At 34.5% G+C, this 17,795-nt stretch overlaps 2 protein-coding genes across 2 annotated transcripts; one reads left to right on the forward strand and one right to left on the reverse strand.

Moving 5' to 3' along the window:
* The first annotated feature begins 692 nt into the window (after positions 1 to 692).
* Positions 693 to 4,453, forward strand: LOC149392384 (protein NRT1/ PTR FAMILY 8.2-like). Its single transcript, XM_089620108.1, has 5 exons — positions 693 to 779; positions 1,031 to 1,127; positions 1,211 to 1,428; positions 2,529 to 3,088; positions 3,544 to 4,453. Exons 1-5 carry the CDS (start codon positions 693 to 695, stop codon positions 4,451 to 4,453), a joined length of 1,872 nt encoding a protein of 623 aa, XP_089476234.1.
* Positions 4,454 to 10,828: 6,375 nt separating this feature from the next.
* On the reverse strand, positions 10,829 to 14,932 carry WAT1 (Walls Are Thin 1). Its single transcript, XM_089619010.1, has 6 exons — positions 14,529 to 14,932; positions 14,380 to 14,442; positions 14,156 to 14,272; positions 13,655 to 14,069; positions 12,580 to 12,731; positions 10,829 to 11,391 (listed from the first exon to the last, which is right to left on the reverse strand). Exons 1-6 carry the CDS (start codon positions 14,753 to 14,755, stop codon positions 11,193 to 11,195), a joined length of 1,173 nt encoding a protein of 390 aa, XP_089475136.1. The 5' UTR covers positions 14,756 to 14,932; the 3' UTR covers positions 10,829 to 11,192.
* Between the last annotated feature and the right edge of the window lie 2,863 nt (positions 14,933 to 17,795).

Genomic DNA, 17,795 nt, shown 5'->3' on the forward strand with positions numbered 1-17,795 from the left:
GACTACCCCCAACAAAAGTAATAAACACTAAAAACTGCTTAAAATTGTTCCACTTATCACACATTGTGTGGATCGTCCAACTTCGAGTCCGTCACAAATAACATTACTCTTATATATATATATATATATATATATATATATATATATATATATATATATATATTTATATTGTGAACATGTTTTGTAGTTGATTGCTTTTCATGGATACTTTTAACACGTGGGAATTTGATGTGGCGTGATAAACGAATAACAAACTTCAATATCATCAGCACATCATTCTTGTGTTGGTTTGACCGAACATACCTTAAGCTAATTTAAATGGACGATACATTTATAAAACCATTGATTTGAATCAATCACACAAATTCCATTATCATCGCCAAACCGCTAACAATTAATTTTCCGTGATATATAAGTAATTTTGTATTATATAAAAAGTCTCTTAATTAAAATCTGCCGTCCTATGAGCGCCATGACCCAACATCTAAATTAGTAATTTTGGAAGCAAAATAATCCAAAATACACGCATAATCGTTGGTTAAAAAAAATACATTATTTACAACAAACAAAAGAAAACACCGCTATAAGCAGATTATTATGCATCAAAATCCCACCGATGGCATATTAACTTGCTATACATAATTCACTTAAACAAAACAAAACAAAAAAAAACTTGATCATTATTTCCAACAATGGAGATGTATGGCGAGCCACGTGACTCCTTTTACCAGCCCTCACTGCAAAAATTCAAATACTATGCCGACGAAAACAATAAAGAGGTAATAATTGTGCTGTGTTATGCTTCTATATATGTCACCTAGAAAAACATATATTTGATATCCAAGCTTATTAGCTAGCAAGCGGTAATATCATTTCTCTTTCTACGACGGACATCATTATTCATATTTCTTTATTTTAAGGGGACGGACATCATTATTCATATTTCTTTATTTTAAGGGATGTATTTGTGTGGTAACATAATAAATTCTTATATTTATCCAATCTCATGTTTATATATATTTATACATAGGAAAGTGATCTAGTGAGCAACGGATGCGAGGATTTCAGAGGGAGAATCGCATCAAAGAAAACAACTGGAGGATGGAAAGCCTCTCCATTCATCATAGGTTTCAATTTATATTTCTTATATGGTAAAAAATAAAATGTTGTTTTGAGGAACATATAATAACAAAAAATAGTTTGGGCGCAGTGAACGAGGTGGCGGAGAGGTTAGCGTTCTACGCGATCGGGGTGAACATCGTGACTTATTTGGTCTCGCAAATGCACAAATCGCTGCCGATTTCCGTCACCGTTGTCACCAATTGGATGGGAGCGGCTTATGTTCTCACTATCCTCGGAGCCTTTCTTGCAGACGCTTACTTTGGCCGCTTCAAAACCATTGTCTTATTTTCTTGTGTCTACGCAACGGTACATAAAAATTCATTTATCAACACTTATAAATCATTCCATTCCTACCATTATTTTCTATCTTTCCATATAGGCCCGTCTCTAATTATAGACATTTTAGACATCGACACACGTGACATCAATTTTAAGAATTTGGATACTTTACTTCGTCATTGTGTCTTAGTCTATGTCTCTCTTACTAAAAATTATGAGATGTCATCGTTTTTATTATTATTCCATTTTGCCTTAAAAAATTATTATAAAAAATTGTCGTAACTTAATTTGGAATTACATCGACACAGAATGAAATTTTTATTATTGTCTCCAATTTTTTTTATTCCAAAATCGGTAAACCCATAGTTTGTTATGATTTACCATAATACAATTAAGGGGCGGAGCCACTAGAGTATGAGGGCGGTGAATGTCCCTCCTGAACTTAAAAAATACAATTTTTACCCTAAATTCTTTAATTTTTGTGATTTTTAGGTTAAATTTATGTTTTTTTTTTTTAAATTTGCTACTCTTGATTAGTTTTTTCAAATTTGCCTCCCTATTGAAGTTTCTAGCTCCGCACTGCGTACAATGATATATATTAAAAAAAAATTATATGTATATATATTTCCCACTGTGAAAATATCATGAGGTTCCATCTCAAAATCAATTGATAATGAGAGGAGTAACTCGTGATCTTTATAAACTATTGTTAGTTCCCATTTATTTTCAACGTGTGATTTCTAACACACACTAATACAAAGCATAACAAAATTTCTATTTATGTTTTATTGATCATATACACAATAAAAAAAAGGTGGAAATAGTCTCTAATAATAGTCGTTTTTTGTAATTTTTTTCAGTATCAACCGCTGAACTTTTTAGATTTTCATCAATAATCGTTTTAATTTTTGAAGTGTCTATTTTGCCCTTAAAAACTATTAACCAGATTTCAATAACTGTTAGATTTCAATAACTATTAACCAGATTTTAAAAAATTTCGGAGAAACGTGTATTGTCGATATATTTTGAAAACATAAGTGAGATATAAAAAGTGACGCACATATTCTAGGCTAATTATGTAATTATCATAAATAAATAAAAATAGATGTGTGACGTGGGTCACGCAGGGAATGGTATTGTTGACACTATCAGCGGGCATAGAGAGCTTACGTCCACAGCCATGCAAAGCAAAGCCATGCACGGAAGCCACGTACGGGCAATCCGCGTTCCTCTACGCCGCTCTGTCTCTGATAGCCCTCGGCACCGGCGGAATCAAGCCCTGCGTCTCGTCCTTCGGCGCCGACCAGTTCGACGACGCCGACGAGAGAGAGGCTCAGAAGAAATACGCCTTCTTCAACTGGTTCTTCTTCGCCATCAACATGGGCGCTCTGTTGGCCATCACGGTCCTGGTTTACGTGCAACAAGAGTTCGGTTGGGTGTTAGGGTTCGGCGTCCCGGCTGGGACTATCGTGCTTTCCATTCTCGTCCTCCTCGCCGGAGCTCCGTTCTATCGGTATCAGAGGCCCATGGGAAGCCCCTTTACGAGGTTTCTTCAGGTGTTTGTCGCTGCCACGCGGAACCATTTCAGAGGTGTGGAGCTTGAAAGTGAAGATCATCTTTACGAGGTCAAGACTAAGGAGTCTGATATTGCTGGTGCCAGGAAATTAACCCATACTTCACAGTACAGGTAATTATTGACATCACTAATTCTGTCATATTAAAATATTTACTTTTGGTTTGGGGGGGGGGGGGGGGGGGGGAGGGGGGACATATTTACAAAATATAATAAATATTTTAATATAAAAGTATAATTAAAAAAAAATGATCTAAAAACTATTTTTTTTTTCTTTTCTTTAATTTTTTATAGTAAAAAAGTCAAAAGATTATCTATAAAGTTAATATCTGTAAACATGTTTTCATTTGTTAGGTATTAAATTTTACAGAAAATAAAATAAAGATGTTACTATATTAATTAGGACTAAAATAATGAACGAACAAAGGGGGAAAAAAAAACATAGATGGGTCCGTATATTTTACGAGATAGCAGCATCATAGAGTAAGAGCAGTAGTGTTTTTGAAGTCAAAGTCAAGAGAATGAACAATCATGTTTTCATTATTTCACTATTGCCCATATATCTAAAGGTTCCTCGACAAAGCGGCGATCATAACGAACCCGGCGTCGAAAGACGACCGTTGGAGATTGTGCAGCGTAACGCAAGTAGAGGAGCTAAAGTCAATGGTGAGAATAGTCCCAATATGGGCATCAACGATCGCCCTGGCGATCTCCTTCTCCCAACTCTCCACCTTCTTCATCTCCCAAGCCGCCGTAATGGACCGAACCCTCCTCCCGAACTCCGCCGCAACAAAGATCCTCATCCCCGCCGGCTCCGTCCCGGTCTTCGCGGCGGTCAACGCCCTCGTCCTCGTCCCGGTCTACGAGAGCCTCGCCGTGCCCTGGCTCCGGTCCCGCACCGGCCGGCCCCGCGGCCTCACGTCCCTCCAGCGAATCGGGGCCGGCCACGTCGTCTCGATCCTCGCCATGGCCTCCGCCGCCCTCGTCGAGTCTCGCCGCCTCCGCCGCCACGTCAGCGAGCCCGAGCCGTTGACCGTGTACTGGCTCTTCCCTCAGTTCTTCCTCGTGGGGACCGCCGAGGTCTTGGCCTACGTCGGCCAGCTCGAGTTCTTCTACGACGAGGCCACCGACGGGACTCGGAGCATTAGCAGCGCTCTGTTCCTCAGCGAGATCGGGATCGGAAGTTGGCTCACCACCGCCATCGTGGAGATCGTCGGAAGAGTTTCCGGTGGAGAGAGGGAAGGGTGGCTTAGGGATGACTTGAATGAGTCCAGGTTGGACTACTTTTATTGGGTGTTGACCGGAGTGAGTTTGGTCAACTTTGTCTTTTATGTCTACGTGGCGTCGAGGTTCAGAGGGAGAGGTGGTAGTAAGGAGAGTGGGTTGGTGAGGGACGAGCCTGTGTTTGATGATGATGCCGAGACTCGGAGTGGTATTAGTTCTAGTGGTGGACGAGATTTGACTATGATTCCCTTGTGATCTTAGGATTTTTGATCCGATGAGTTTACCTAAATGCATGTATTGACTGTTTTGGGTTTATCTCTTAATTAGAAGGCTTAAATATTAGTACACTCACTATATTTTGTATTATTTAGAATTACATTATTTAGTGTTGGCTTATATATATATATATATATATATACTAGGATGTAGGACGTGCTTCGCACGTGGTGATTATAGATATAAATTGGTAAATTTATTTTTGAGTAGTGTTATGGCTTTAATACATGTTGTTAAAGAGTTTTACCAATATTTATCAAAGTAAAATTCAATTGAAAAATAATATGAAATTGTAAGAGATAATACTCCATAATAGACCGTGGGAGTAAAGTAAAATCAAATTCAATAAGAGATAATAGATTTTGAATCATCGTCTCTAGAATTTTCGATCTTGATCAACCTCCTCTTCCGCAAAGCCATACACAATGAGTTTGGCGGTCCAATATGGTGCAAGAGCTACTTGTTTCTTAACGCAATCTACAAGCATCATTGTAATGTGGAAAAAGCATTAGTACCATTATGAACTTTTAATTATTTGCTTCATTGCTTTACACTTGAATTTTGATGAGATTAACCACTTCGTCATTATACGGAAAACATAGTATACTTACAAATAGTAGAGTGATTAATTTGTGAACATGAAAATGAATAAATATTTTGTGAAAAAAAAAAAACTTGCCTCTGTTTAGTTCAAATCTTGTTGGATATGCAAAGCTAGAACATGCTCAACGTCATTACAAGTTGTTTAACTTCTTTACAATCAAAAGAAACCTAAAAAATAATTAATAACACAAAGAGTAGACTTCAATGCTTCAACACACATATGAGTTACTCAACTCAAAAGTTCACATAAAACATTTGAATTTTATTTTAAGGTATCAAAAAAATATGAGTTCTAAATATCGAATATGAACACAAACGAGCAAACAAATCTCATATAAATTCAACAAAAACGAACATAGACTAATTGAACCGAATTAACATCTATAAGCATCCAAATTCATCTAGGACGACAAAGGCCGAACCGAGATTGTAGACAGTCCAGTCTTATGCTTCTCTTACAAACTTTATGACACTCGAGTCTGTTGATTTCTCAAATGAACATTGCTGCAAAACAACGATTTAAATTTAGTTAAAAATTAGCCCATTTTCGAGATAATTAAATGATTATTTCCACGTACAAATTAAATTGGGCCTCTTGTAATGTAATTGCGACATGTCTAATATACTTAAAACAAAATTTGTGTCCAGAATTTGTTTCATGGTCGAAAATTCATGATGATTGGCAGCAATAATAGCTTTGCACATGTTTATGATATTCGTATAATAAAAAAATAAAATAAAATAAATAAGTGAGTAAGTAAAAAATGAACCGTAAAACACATTAGACTAATGGTTGGATAGCAAGTCCACGCTAGGACAGGTGACTTGAAGACCACAAAATAAATTTAAAGAACTATATAATACTCACAGTAGGCGCGGTTGGGGTAGCAGCATTGACATCGTTTTCCTGGATAAAAAATAAAGATAATGTAAAACTTGAATAGGCATAACTGACATGCATATCTACACATAAAGCTGTGTGGTTAGTTTTCTTACCTTTGAGATGGGATAGAGTATTTACCAGACAGTAAACTATGACCCAACTTTGTTCTACCAGAAAATATAAAGCCACATTATGTACATTGCATATCAGGAAAGCACAAGTCTAACTACTTAGACAGTTCTGGTACTACTCCAGCAACTAAGAGAATTTCTAGGGGGTTGTTTTCTTTCAAGAGGCGTTATGGGAGAGGCTTAATCGTTCTATCACCATTTGGCGTTCAGCTTTATGTTAAGATTTTATTCCTTTTCTTTGTCAGGTCTCACTCCAGATTGGTGTTAGCACATTTTAAGGCTTGTTTCTATCTCTGCTGGTTTTTTCGAGTTATTCTTATTAAAATTAATTTAGAGTTCAAAATAAAATAATATATGCTAGCGGCTTACAGCTGCATATTCAGGTCTGCAGTTGGATCAGTCGGAGCAATCTCAAAAGCCATTTTCAGGTCTAGTGGTGGACGAGATTTGACTATGATTCCCTTGGGACGAGCCTGTGTTTGATGATGATGCTGAGACTCGGAGTGGTATTAGTTCTAGTGGTGGACGAGATTTGACTATGATTCCCTTGTGATCTTAGGATTTTTGATCCGATGAGTTTACCTAAATGCATGTATTGACTGTTTTGGGTTTATCTCTTAATTAGAAGGCTTAAATATTAGTACACTCACTATATTTTGTATTATTTAGAATTACATTATTTAGTGTTGGCTTATATATATATATATATATATATATATATATATATATATATATATATATATATTGTCATTATAATTTTCCAGGTATTTATAGAAATGGCATTATTTTATTCTTTGATAGTGTTATTTCTATTATCCAAACTAGAGTTATTTATAGAAATGGCATATGATGGTGTGACTGAATATATTAAGATATGCAAGGATATAAGAAAACTTCACCTGTTTGGTCAAAGCAAACTCACATGCCACATGTTAGATTGTGGTTTCAACGAAGAACTCATGGACTGTACTTATATCATATAATTCTCATACCAACTATGTCGAAATCTTATTGATATGAACTGCCAAAAAAAACTTAAATATAATTTACTTCTTTAGATGCTAGTTGAATTAAGAAACGAAATGAAAAAAAAAAATGTTTATCACAAACACGTGTGAATATGAAATTTGTCGCATCAAATATCATGATGATAAGACGAACAGTGAAAAAAACCCTTGCTAAGGCTACGATTATGAAAGTAAATACCATTTTCTAGGTAAATTAATAATAATCAATTTTTGTTACGTTTTTTTTTTATAATAAAAATCTCCCTTCAAATTAAAATATCTCAATTCAAACATTTTTTTTTCATTCTCCCGCTTCTCTATCTTCTATATTTCTATCTCATAATCTCAAATCCCGACGATCTTGGATGAACACACGCAAAATCAATGATATAAAATAAAATAAAAATCACTTCATTTTCATTTTGATCACTACTATTAAATAATTAAAAAAAATATATCGACAATTAAGTCACTTTAAACGTGTGAATTTCAATCTAGCCATTGTTTATGAATGTTAAACAAATAGCTTATGTGGTATATTTTTACACCGTTATTATCCTTATTTAATTAGTTAATTAGATTTTTTTAAATTAAAAAATCCAATCTAAATTCCTAATTGGTAGGATCTCTTATTCTCTCTTTCATTTTTTTTTTAGTAATGTTTGTTTTGTTTTGTTTTTTTTTTTTTCTCTCTCTCATTCAATCAATCCATATTCTCTCTCTCCCTCTTGTTCTCAATTTTCGTTTTTTTTTTCTTCTAAACTTCAAAAATCCATATTTTCCTCATATGAATTCGAAATTGAGTGATTCCAAATTTCATGGACTCGTGGCAACGAGGGCCTCAAGAATATAATTATTGTGCTTGTTGAAAATTCATGTATATTTTCGTGAAATTCTTCCGGATTTGGGATCCAAAAGAGGCTGCGCTCTTTTCTCTGTCTAGCGTCGCGTAGCCAGATCTAGGCTCCGAGGCAGCGGAGCTCTTCGCCTCCGTTGAGCGTCACGCGACCAAGAGCTTCCAGGCCTCTGGCATCCCTCCGGCTACCAACTTCGTGTACGCACCGTTCTCTCGAACTCCGATTTCATGTTCCTCTTATAATTATCCGTGTTTTCGACGCTAAGGCAGAACAACACATGGTCGTTATCATTGTCGTCTTTTTCGCAAGATCGCGCAGTTTTGAGACTCCAAGTCTCTCTGGAGAACCGAAAAATTATGCATTTTTTTAAATAATTGAAAATGTCTGGATATTTTCTGAAAACAAGTGAAAATCACATTCTGAACAAGAATTCGTCTTCTTCGTTCGAATTTTTAGCTGATATACTACGCTTTAATATTTTTCTTTGCCTGAAATAAACCGTTACATGTTATTTTAAAAAATTAATTGATATTTAATGAGTTTTTTCCTTTTTAATAGAAATCGGTTACAATTTTAATATTTGTTAATATATGTTAATAGTTGTTAATATATGTTAAAAGTCGTCTTTACGTCTTCATCTTCTTCAACTAATTTTTTTCCCTTCTCGATTTTTTTTGTTAACGAAGAATCATGATTTTTTATTTTATTAATTGCATCTATTAAGGAAGTAGTTACTTAATTTGTGGATTCGGATCATTATTCTTTTTTATTTTTTTATTTTTTAAAATAAAATAATTTAGGGTATATGGGTAAAAGACTAACATGGCATGGCTAATTACCATAAATTAATCAAACTATGGCTATATTGCAATCTTATGTTTCAATTTCACTAGATCCCTACAACGCCTAATTAAAAATCATCAGATTTAGTCGGTATTCAAAATTAATAATCGATTTAAGAGCAACAATAACTCCTTTTGGAGTCGCTATGCCTCATGAAGTTGTTGTTGTCCTTAAATCCGATGAATTCTGGTACTATTGATGAAATTTAATATGTTTTTCAAATGATAGAGTTCAAAATATGTAGATAAAATTGATATTTTTTAAACAATTAATTGAGTAACTAAGTCATAAAAATTTAGAGATTTGCTAAGAAGCCAATTTTTTGTAAATTTTAAGTAAATAATCATTATGGTGATTTGGTATTGTTTGGATGTTTTTCGCATTCCATTTATATGCCCTTGGAGTCCGATGGTTATTTATAATTATTAACAAATATTTACAATTATTAATTTTTTTTTTTGCTTTATTAATAAAATCTCATGATTAATTATTTAAAATTTACCAAAAATTGGTCATATGGAAAATTTTGAGTTTTCATATGTTGAGGGACCTTTTTTTAATTGATTATGCGCATGTTCGATTTTTTATGATCGTCGGAGGAGTGAGAACTAAAAGAGATAGAGAATAGGGAGAGTGAGAGAGTAACCTTTGAAATAAGGTATATTGATCTTGATAAACAATTTTATAAAAAAAAAACCATTAAAAAAGTATATATACATAGATAAAAATAGAATATCTCTATCAAATCATAAATAAAAAGTGACCAATCTACTTTTCAGTTCCAATAAAGATCATTATAATATTTTTTTTAATAAAGATAGAATAGTCAAATTGAATATGGGTGATAGGAAAAAAAAATAGTTATTAACGCTAGCGATATAAAAAAGTAATTTTTGCAAGAGCAGCCGCTGTAGTGATTTTGAGGTGACCTTTTTTTGTTGTTGATTGTAAAATGTATAAAATAGGATAAAGGGTCATTGGATTCTAACGAGCACTAGTAGAAGCAGAAAAGCAATAGATTAAAACGATGCATGATATAGAGTGTACAAGAAAAAAAAATTGCATAATGAAGATCTAACAATTTTGTCGGTACATGAACTTCAATTTCAACTTGTGACCTAACTTACATGTTCGGTGAAATACCATTTGAGAGGAAGATGTTTCATTAATTATTACATCAAAGTTTTTGCTTTTGTCGCGGAAAAGAAACCGATACGGTTAACTTGCAAGTTGCAATGATGATGATTCTCTTTATTAGCATTTCTTAATCTAATTTAAAAAGGCTGGCTGGCCTACCGTGATCTGTGAACTGTGATCCATAATAATAAATAACACCTCTAATTAATAAGAACATATCTAAAGATTTTCTTTCTTCTTTTTTTCCTTTGGTAGATAGACACTATATAATTATGGCTGAGGAGTGTCCATCGATCAACACATGATTATATCTTGTATTCGTAATGGCTAGCAAAACAGTTTGGTTTAGCTTTCATGTTTGGTCCAACGCAACGCAAAGGTCAACAATATATCATTTCGGATGTATGTCAAAATTAATATGTTGAATATTCAAAAGCTATTTTGATTTTATGCTTGTCGTATTTGCTTGTGATATTTCTGCTCTCTCTCTCTCATAAAATGTCGCATTCGGTTGCGAAGTTTCATTTTCATAAAAATCATATGGTCACAACTAGTGGACGTCACTTCTTGCCTCCTATAGTGCTATCAATTATGAAACCCCCTTAAACAGTTAATAAATTGGCCTTTAGTGGGAATTTTTTTCGGTGATTTTGCCAATTGTACTTGATGGAATATAAAATTACTCATTCCTCGCATGTGAATCTGATGAGTGATACGCAATATTTATCTCGATACCAAGGAAAGTTAATCTAAAAAAGAGCATATTTCTATGATTATGGCTTGGCATGCATTGTGAATGATAAGACAAGTAAAAAAACATATATATATAAAAAACAAGCACAATGGGTAATTTAAATTCATAATGTTGAGAAATAATCTTTCACCATCTCTCGTAAAACAAAACCATAAATGAACATATATTAAGCATAGGGGAGATTTGTCCTACATGATTGACAATATTAATGATCACATCATCCCCTTTGAGATCAAAATAAGCTTCTTTTTTTTCTTCTTCCTTCCTACTATAGCTTTTCAACTTTTTCTTCTAATTTATAAGAAAGCCAATGGGAAAACAAAACAAGACAAGAGAAAACCAACCCAATACACACACACAAAAGCTTTCTGATATTGAGAGGCATTTTTTTTTCTTCTTCTTATCAAAAAGCAAAATCAAAAGCACTGCTGATTTTTTTAAGTTAAAAAGGGAAAAATATAGTAGGTCAAATATCGATGATGATGATTTTTTTTTCCCCCCTCTTAGACGTTCTCGGTTGAAGAAGGAAGAAGCGGCTGAGCGAGAGAGCCCTTGATGACGTGGCTTGCAGACCTAGAGTTGGTAGGGTGATCCGGGGTGGACTGGATCGCAGCCTTTTCTAGCGCCATAAACTTTCTTTCTTCGCTTTTACCCCACAACACCAAGTATAGTCCCACTATGATCAGCACCGCCCCAATGATTCTGTCACATTTTCACAATTATAAACAGTCAATACAACTATACAATATATATATATATATATATATATATATATATATATATATATTAATTTAATTTAATTTAATCCAACCCCAAAACATGATGTGTGTTATTAATAAATGCAATTTTTTTTTGTTTTTGGGTGTGGTCCTTCTGTTCATGCTGTGTCCGATTCCGCGTATTCTTAGTACTGTGTTTGACCAATAGTGTATTATAAACTAATTAATTAATTATTTAATCAATTATATCCCAACCGCATGTGTACATTATTCAAATATATATGATCTGTTTCTGTGTAGATCCAAACGTACAGACACTACATTCCCAACTAGCTAACTACACTTAAATAAGAAAGAAAAAAGAATAAAAGGAGAGACATCAATTAATTTTTGGATGAACTCTTATGTCAAAGATTTTGTTCAGTGGTCAAAGATCCCAATTAATCTATAATTATATTATTATAATTTTGATAAAATCATTCCTACGGTTAGGGTTTCTTCTTAGAAGTTGATGATAATGCATAAGGTATCAAAATCAAACCAACTAACAAATGCATTATTATGATCATTAAGTATTCTACATATACAGATTAGAAGAGGAACCATCAACTTGGCCATATCGTCTTTCGTGACATCATTTTCTTGTGTGAGTAGCGAAGTCAATTTAAGGGCGTTAATTACATATATATAAATGAAAATATTTAGGGGTTGAGCCTAATTTTAAGGATAACTAAAAAAAATTAAATAGTAGCAAAATGAAAAAAAAAAAAAAAAAGTTAACTGAAACCTCATCAGTGACTAGTGACGAAGTCAGAATTTGAACTCGGGAAGAAGAACATACTTGATAAAACATAAATATAAATATAAATATAAGAGTAGGGACACATATGATAAACATATGGATTTTTAAATACAGGAGCATGTAAAATGTTATCACTGTAATCATGGACGCAGCTAATTAAGCTTAAACCCACTTCAATTTATTTTATTTTTTTTAATTTTTACTCAATTCTTTGAAAATTTATTAATTAACCATGTTTTAAAAAAAAACAAAATTTCGGGGTTAAATTTAAAATCTAGTTCCGTCCACGTCCACTGTAATTATGTGTTATTATTATCTATGTGTAAAAATTATATATATGTTAGAATATAGAGGGTGGGACCCACGTACCCGCCGAGGTAGAACTGTTCGCCGAGAGCGAGAGAGGCCATGATAGCGACAACAAGAGTCTGAACAGGCTGATAGACTGCGACGAACACCGGGCCTCCTCTGTCGATGCACCATATCTGTACAGCGAACGCTATCCCTGATGCCACCACTCCCTGGCCCCACCATTTCATTGCCACGTCAGCTTTTATTATATCATTATAATATATACAATATCGTATCTCTTCTTAGCTTCATAATGCCTAATATGTACCCACCGCTCGTTGTGCATTATTGCCTAACAGCTCGTTTGTCATTTAATACCCATAAAATAAAAGTAGAGGAATAAGATAGGATAGGTAAAGTAGGAAAAAAAAAAGTTATATGTATGTATATGTGTAAATTATGGACATACATGTCACTTGCCCTTGTTTTTGCACATGAATAAAGCTCTATTCTCATGTGGCGACTTATTTTCAGGACTTACTAAACAAATTTTTTTTTTTTTTTTTTATCAGAATCTTCCATAGGACCCTCTGCGCTATCTAGCTTGATGTATCTTTCCTTAGTCAGCTCTGACACTCTGCATTAACTAATTTCTTAAAGAAAACAACAGACAAGCCTCTCTTTCAAACCCAAAGCTGAGGTTACAATATGATAAATATAGGGACATGCACAAGCTCCTATATCGCATGCTATGTTACATCAAATTTCATTATTAAAACGGCCAACAATAATAATAAATGAAATAAAAGTTTTTTGTTTCCTTCCACAACGATGATTATTAAAAAAATATATATATTCATATATGATATATATATGTAACCTAGCACTAAGCTAAGAACACTACACACGTACTACCACGCTTTGACCTCATCACTTTTCTTCTTCAAGAAACAAGCAATTAATTAACAAGAAATATAGGTTAAAAAAAACTGCTGTTCTTTTCTATTTGGGACTTCAATAACTAATTAATTGTCTATTTTTGAGCGACTTAAATTACTATAGTAAGAGCGTACTATATTTTTCTCTATACAATTAAATATATATTTTTTCCATTTATCTGTATCTATACTTGAGGGGGAAAAAAAAAACTCACCGCATACAAAATGGTGAAGACTTCACCAGAACTGGTGAAGAGCCAAGCACTGGCTTCTCTCTCGACTATGGCGGCGATGGCGACGAACTGAAGCAGTCCGAAGAAGCAAGTGTATGAGGTGACGGAGAGTCTCGCCGGATACTTCTTGAGCACCGGAGCTTGGAGAACCAGCCAACCCGACCACGACAAGCAATGGCCGATCAGATAAATACACCCCAAAGTCCAGTTCTTCCCGTTCGCGTCGCCCAGAGAAGGAAACGCCGGCTCCACCGCCGCGCTCTGCAGCCCCGCCGGAGACGGGCTGTAGACCACCGGACCTTTGTAGAGCGTGATCACCGACGCTCCGGCCACGCAGAACGCCGTCCCAACCACCTTCCCGATCCCGTCCTTCCGGTCCAGCCTCACCCTCTCAATTCTGCTCACAAAACCAAAAACAAACGATCACACAAAAAAACATCTCATTCACATCACGTCCAATAAAACACACGTCCACAAACTCACCGGAGTACGACGGCCATGAGAAAAGTGATGGCGGGAACGGAGTTTTGAATGGCGGAAGCGAAGGTGGGCGAGGTGTTGTCCAGCCCCAGCAAGTAGAATCCTTGGTTTGCCGTGATCCTTCATAAAAAATAAAAAAAACAAAAAAATTCCTTGAGTATATAATATATAACTATGAAACCCTAATAGTACGACCGACCATATATAACCATAAGACATATGTATACCCGATGAGAGCGAGGAGGAAGAACTGAAGCAGGAAGTTGAGGGTAATGGCAGGCCTCTCCTTCCTATATATATATAATAAACAAGAAGCGATTAATAAAGAGGTGTTATATATATGTATATATATGGATGTATATGTATGTATAGGTACTTTTCGAGGAAGTAGGCGAAGGGGAGGAGGAGGAGGAGGGCGATGACGTTGCGGTAGACGGGGAAGACGAGTTTGCTGATTCCCATGTTGAGGGCGGCCCTCGACACCACGTGGAAGCCGGCGTACCCGAACTGGAGTGCCAGCATGGCCCCGTGCAGCTGCAACCTCTCCGGCACCGAGCACCACATTCTCCCGCCGTCCCCCGAAGACCCTCTCGCATCCGCCATCCTTTCTTCTTTTTTTTATGATTAGATATTATCTGCGAGCTCGGCTCTGTGTGGTGTTTTGATCACCTGCCTGTGACCTCTGTCTCTCTGATGCTTTGAGTGTGATTCAAGGGGTTTTGTGGGAGCTATATATATAGTTGAAATGAGAGAGAGAGAGATAGTGTGTAATTTGTATGTGTGCATGGATCCCACAAAAGACCCTCTCTCTCTCCCTCGGACTATACACTTCTAATATAAAAGCTTATATTAGAAAGAAAAATAAAAACATTATATAATTTTGAACTAAAGATGTAAAAATTGATAATGAAAAAAAAAAATAAGAATTAGGGTGGAAATTATGATTTTAAAAAATTCGAAGAATTAAGATCAATCCCTAGACTTTTAGCTGATTTTATTAGTGCTTATAATAATAGTATTCTTAAGCCGTTCAATATATGTATTTAATTATATAGCGTCATAAGGAAAGTTTTGAACATTTTCGATCAGCGGACTTGCTTGGCACATGCATTAATATAATCATGGAGATGAATAAAATGAGTTAGCTCAGTATTAAACATAGTCAAAATTAAAGCTGGTCATATGGAACCCGGAAAATGGGATCCCTGGTCCCGTCCCATATTTTGCGGAAAATGGGACTCTCGGAACCATAAAAAATGGTACCGGGAAATCCCGGAACCATTTTCCACGGTACCGGGAATTCCCGGTACCATATTTCGCGGTTCCGGGATTCTCATATTTCCCGTATTTATATTATTCATTTTATTTTAATCATGAATGCATTTAAAAATAAATTAAAAAATTCATATATTTTCAATTAAAAAATACAATTTAAAAAATGTGGTACTAAATGGTACTAAACGGGGATCCCTGTTCCGTCTCATTTCCCGAATGGTTTTGGGACAAAAGTTCCGGTACCACATTTCTTAATATGGTTTTTTCTCATATCTCATATGGTACTAATAATACATGAAATGAGCTAGGCCCAAGAAAAACAAATTAAGGCTAGCTTGTTTTGATTATTAATTAAAAAGTTAACTTGAATTGAAACTTGTTTTACGATCTCAGTAATAAGATCAAAAAGAAAATTTATTTATATTTACGGAGAGAGAAGGTATAGTGTTAGTATTATTATTTTGGAGGCATGCCATAAATGATGTATATGATATAATTGAGGAGAGAAAGAGTTTGAGCCGATCGAGCCGCCATTAATAGATAGCACGCACGAGTGAGTGGGAAAGTGGGAACCCCCGCCCAACTAAATACCTATTCATTCACTATTACTGACCTCTCTTGCTTTTCCCATTTCTTCCTTTTATTTTTTTCCCCCTTCTCATAAAAGCCTACATGCATTATTATTTTAACAATAATACCCCACCACCACTCTCATCATTCATTCATCCATTCTATTCCCTTCACCCCTTCTATATTTTACTACTAAGCCTTAACTTGTCTCTCTGTGCTTTTACATTACTGTACAAATTTTTATTTTTTTTATTTTTCTGTTTCTGTGACTATTTTTATTTTACGGCTATGCACTGCTTTTCTTGTTTTGTATAGTTCTAGGGTTATGCTTTTCTAGCTACTTTATTATTATTATATCCCCTGCTCTTGGTCTATAGTACATTACTCAATATACTATATGTATATATATATACATACATGAATATACCCTGATTGATTAAGTTATGTATATATATAAGTTATAACTATGTATAATCGTACGTGATATATAGAAACCACACATGAGTTCCTGCTATTCAACAGGATGTAATCATTCAACGGAATGGTAAGCACAAATCTCATAATATGTTTAAAAAAAAACTTCAATTTATTTACATAGTATACATTTGGTTGTAGCGGTCCAACGCTACAGCCTTCAGATTTGTTTGTTATAAAAATATAATTATTCCTTGTTGTCTCCCTGAAATCAAGTGATTTCAGGTGCATATATATATATACACGTGTACATGGTTTGGTAGCTACAACTATTTAGGGCTAGAATCGGAATTAAGGTTAAAGCTACCTTTTATAGCATAGAGCTATTGATTTGCAGTTATATATAGCTGCCTATTTTGTGTACATGAAGTCATCATTAATATGAATAATCTCATTAATCATCTGAACTGTTTTACAAAACCTAAGTTCATTACATCAAGCTATATACGAGGATACTACCTAATTAAATTGAAATTTCATATATATAATATCCATGATATTAATTAATTCACTAGAGGTTAGATATCAGTCTTTTACTTTGAAAATTAATAGTGAATATGATAACACCTCTAGATATCCATGTATACAATCCAAACAATAAACATCTCTGTGCTGAGAACAAAAAGAAGAAAACAACTAACAAAATGGTTAAGATTATAACCCTTTCTTTTGGAAGAAAAAAAAACTATCAAGGGTCCACCCCCAATATTGTTAGAGAGAAAAAAAGTGAAGAAATAAAATTAGTACTATCGAATCGTTATATAGGACCATAGTATAGAAAGTAGCGGCCAACACAAAAAAGAATCCATCTTTTCTGGGCACTTATTTATTTATTCTAATAGGGTTGAATTAAAAACAAGAAAATAAAGTCCAGCTTTACTTTAAAATTGTACCATATATATTTTGAAAAATTAACACGATGAATTGGGCCAACGGGTCTCATTTCTTTTTAACCGAAAAAAAAAAACCCTACGAAATAACGTTTCCACTGAGGCAAAAATTTATTTCAAAGGTTTTTCCCCAAAAGTAATATAAATTTGTTCAATGGAGAGAGCTGTGGTCAGTACTCAGATATTTCAACTGCCTCATAACTTTAAGAGACATGTTGCCCCCCATCAATTAAGGCCATCATTATTTCTCTATATATGTTTACATACATATTTTTATTTATTAAAAAAACTAGCTTTAGGAAAATATAATTATGCCCTATGGAATATCGTTACAACTTACATGTTTTTTATTTGAAAATAAAACTATATATACATATATAATATATATATTGCAAAAGCTGGGTCTGAGAAGAGGGAAATTGAAATGTACAGGG

The sequence above is a fragment of the Urtica dioica genome, chromosome 7, assembly GCF_054948205.1.
Source record: "Urtica dioica subsp. dioica isolate 48M chromosome 7, U.dioica_male_clone48M_v1_H2, whole genome shotgun sequence".
Lineage (NCBI taxonomy): Eukaryota > Viridiplantae > Streptophyta > Magnoliopsida > Rosales > Urticaceae > Urtica > Urtica dioica.

What these genes read in the sequence shown, in the direction of transcription:
- LOC149392384 (XM_089620108.1), top strand. Translation starts at nt 693, where the DNA reads ATGGAGATGTATGGCGAGCCACGTGACTCCTTTTACCAGCCCTCACTG. An exon ending in TTTCTTGTGTCTACGCAACG is followed by an intron (nt 1,429 to 2,528) that starts GTACATAAAAAT and finishes TGGGTCACGCAG; the next exon opens with GGAATGGTATTGTTGACACT. An exon ending in ACCCATACTTCACAGTACAG is followed by an intron (nt 3,089 to 3,543) that starts GTAATTATTGAC and finishes ATATATCTAAAG; the next exon opens with GTTCCTCGACAAAGCGGCGA.
- WAT1 (XM_089619010.1), bottom strand. Translation starts at nt 14,755, where the DNA reads ATGGCGGATGCGAGAGGGTCTTCGGGGGACGGCGGGAGAATGTGGTGC. An exon ending in TTCCTCCTCGCTCTCATCGG is followed by an intron (nt 14,273 to 14,379) that starts GTATACATATGT and finishes TTTTTTATGAAG; the next exon opens with GATCACGGCAAACCAAGGAT. An exon ending in CTCATGGCCGTCGTACTCCG is followed by an intron (nt 14,070 to 14,155) that starts GTGAGTTTGTGG and finishes TTTTGTGAGCAG; the next exon opens with AATTGAGAGGGTGAGGCTGG.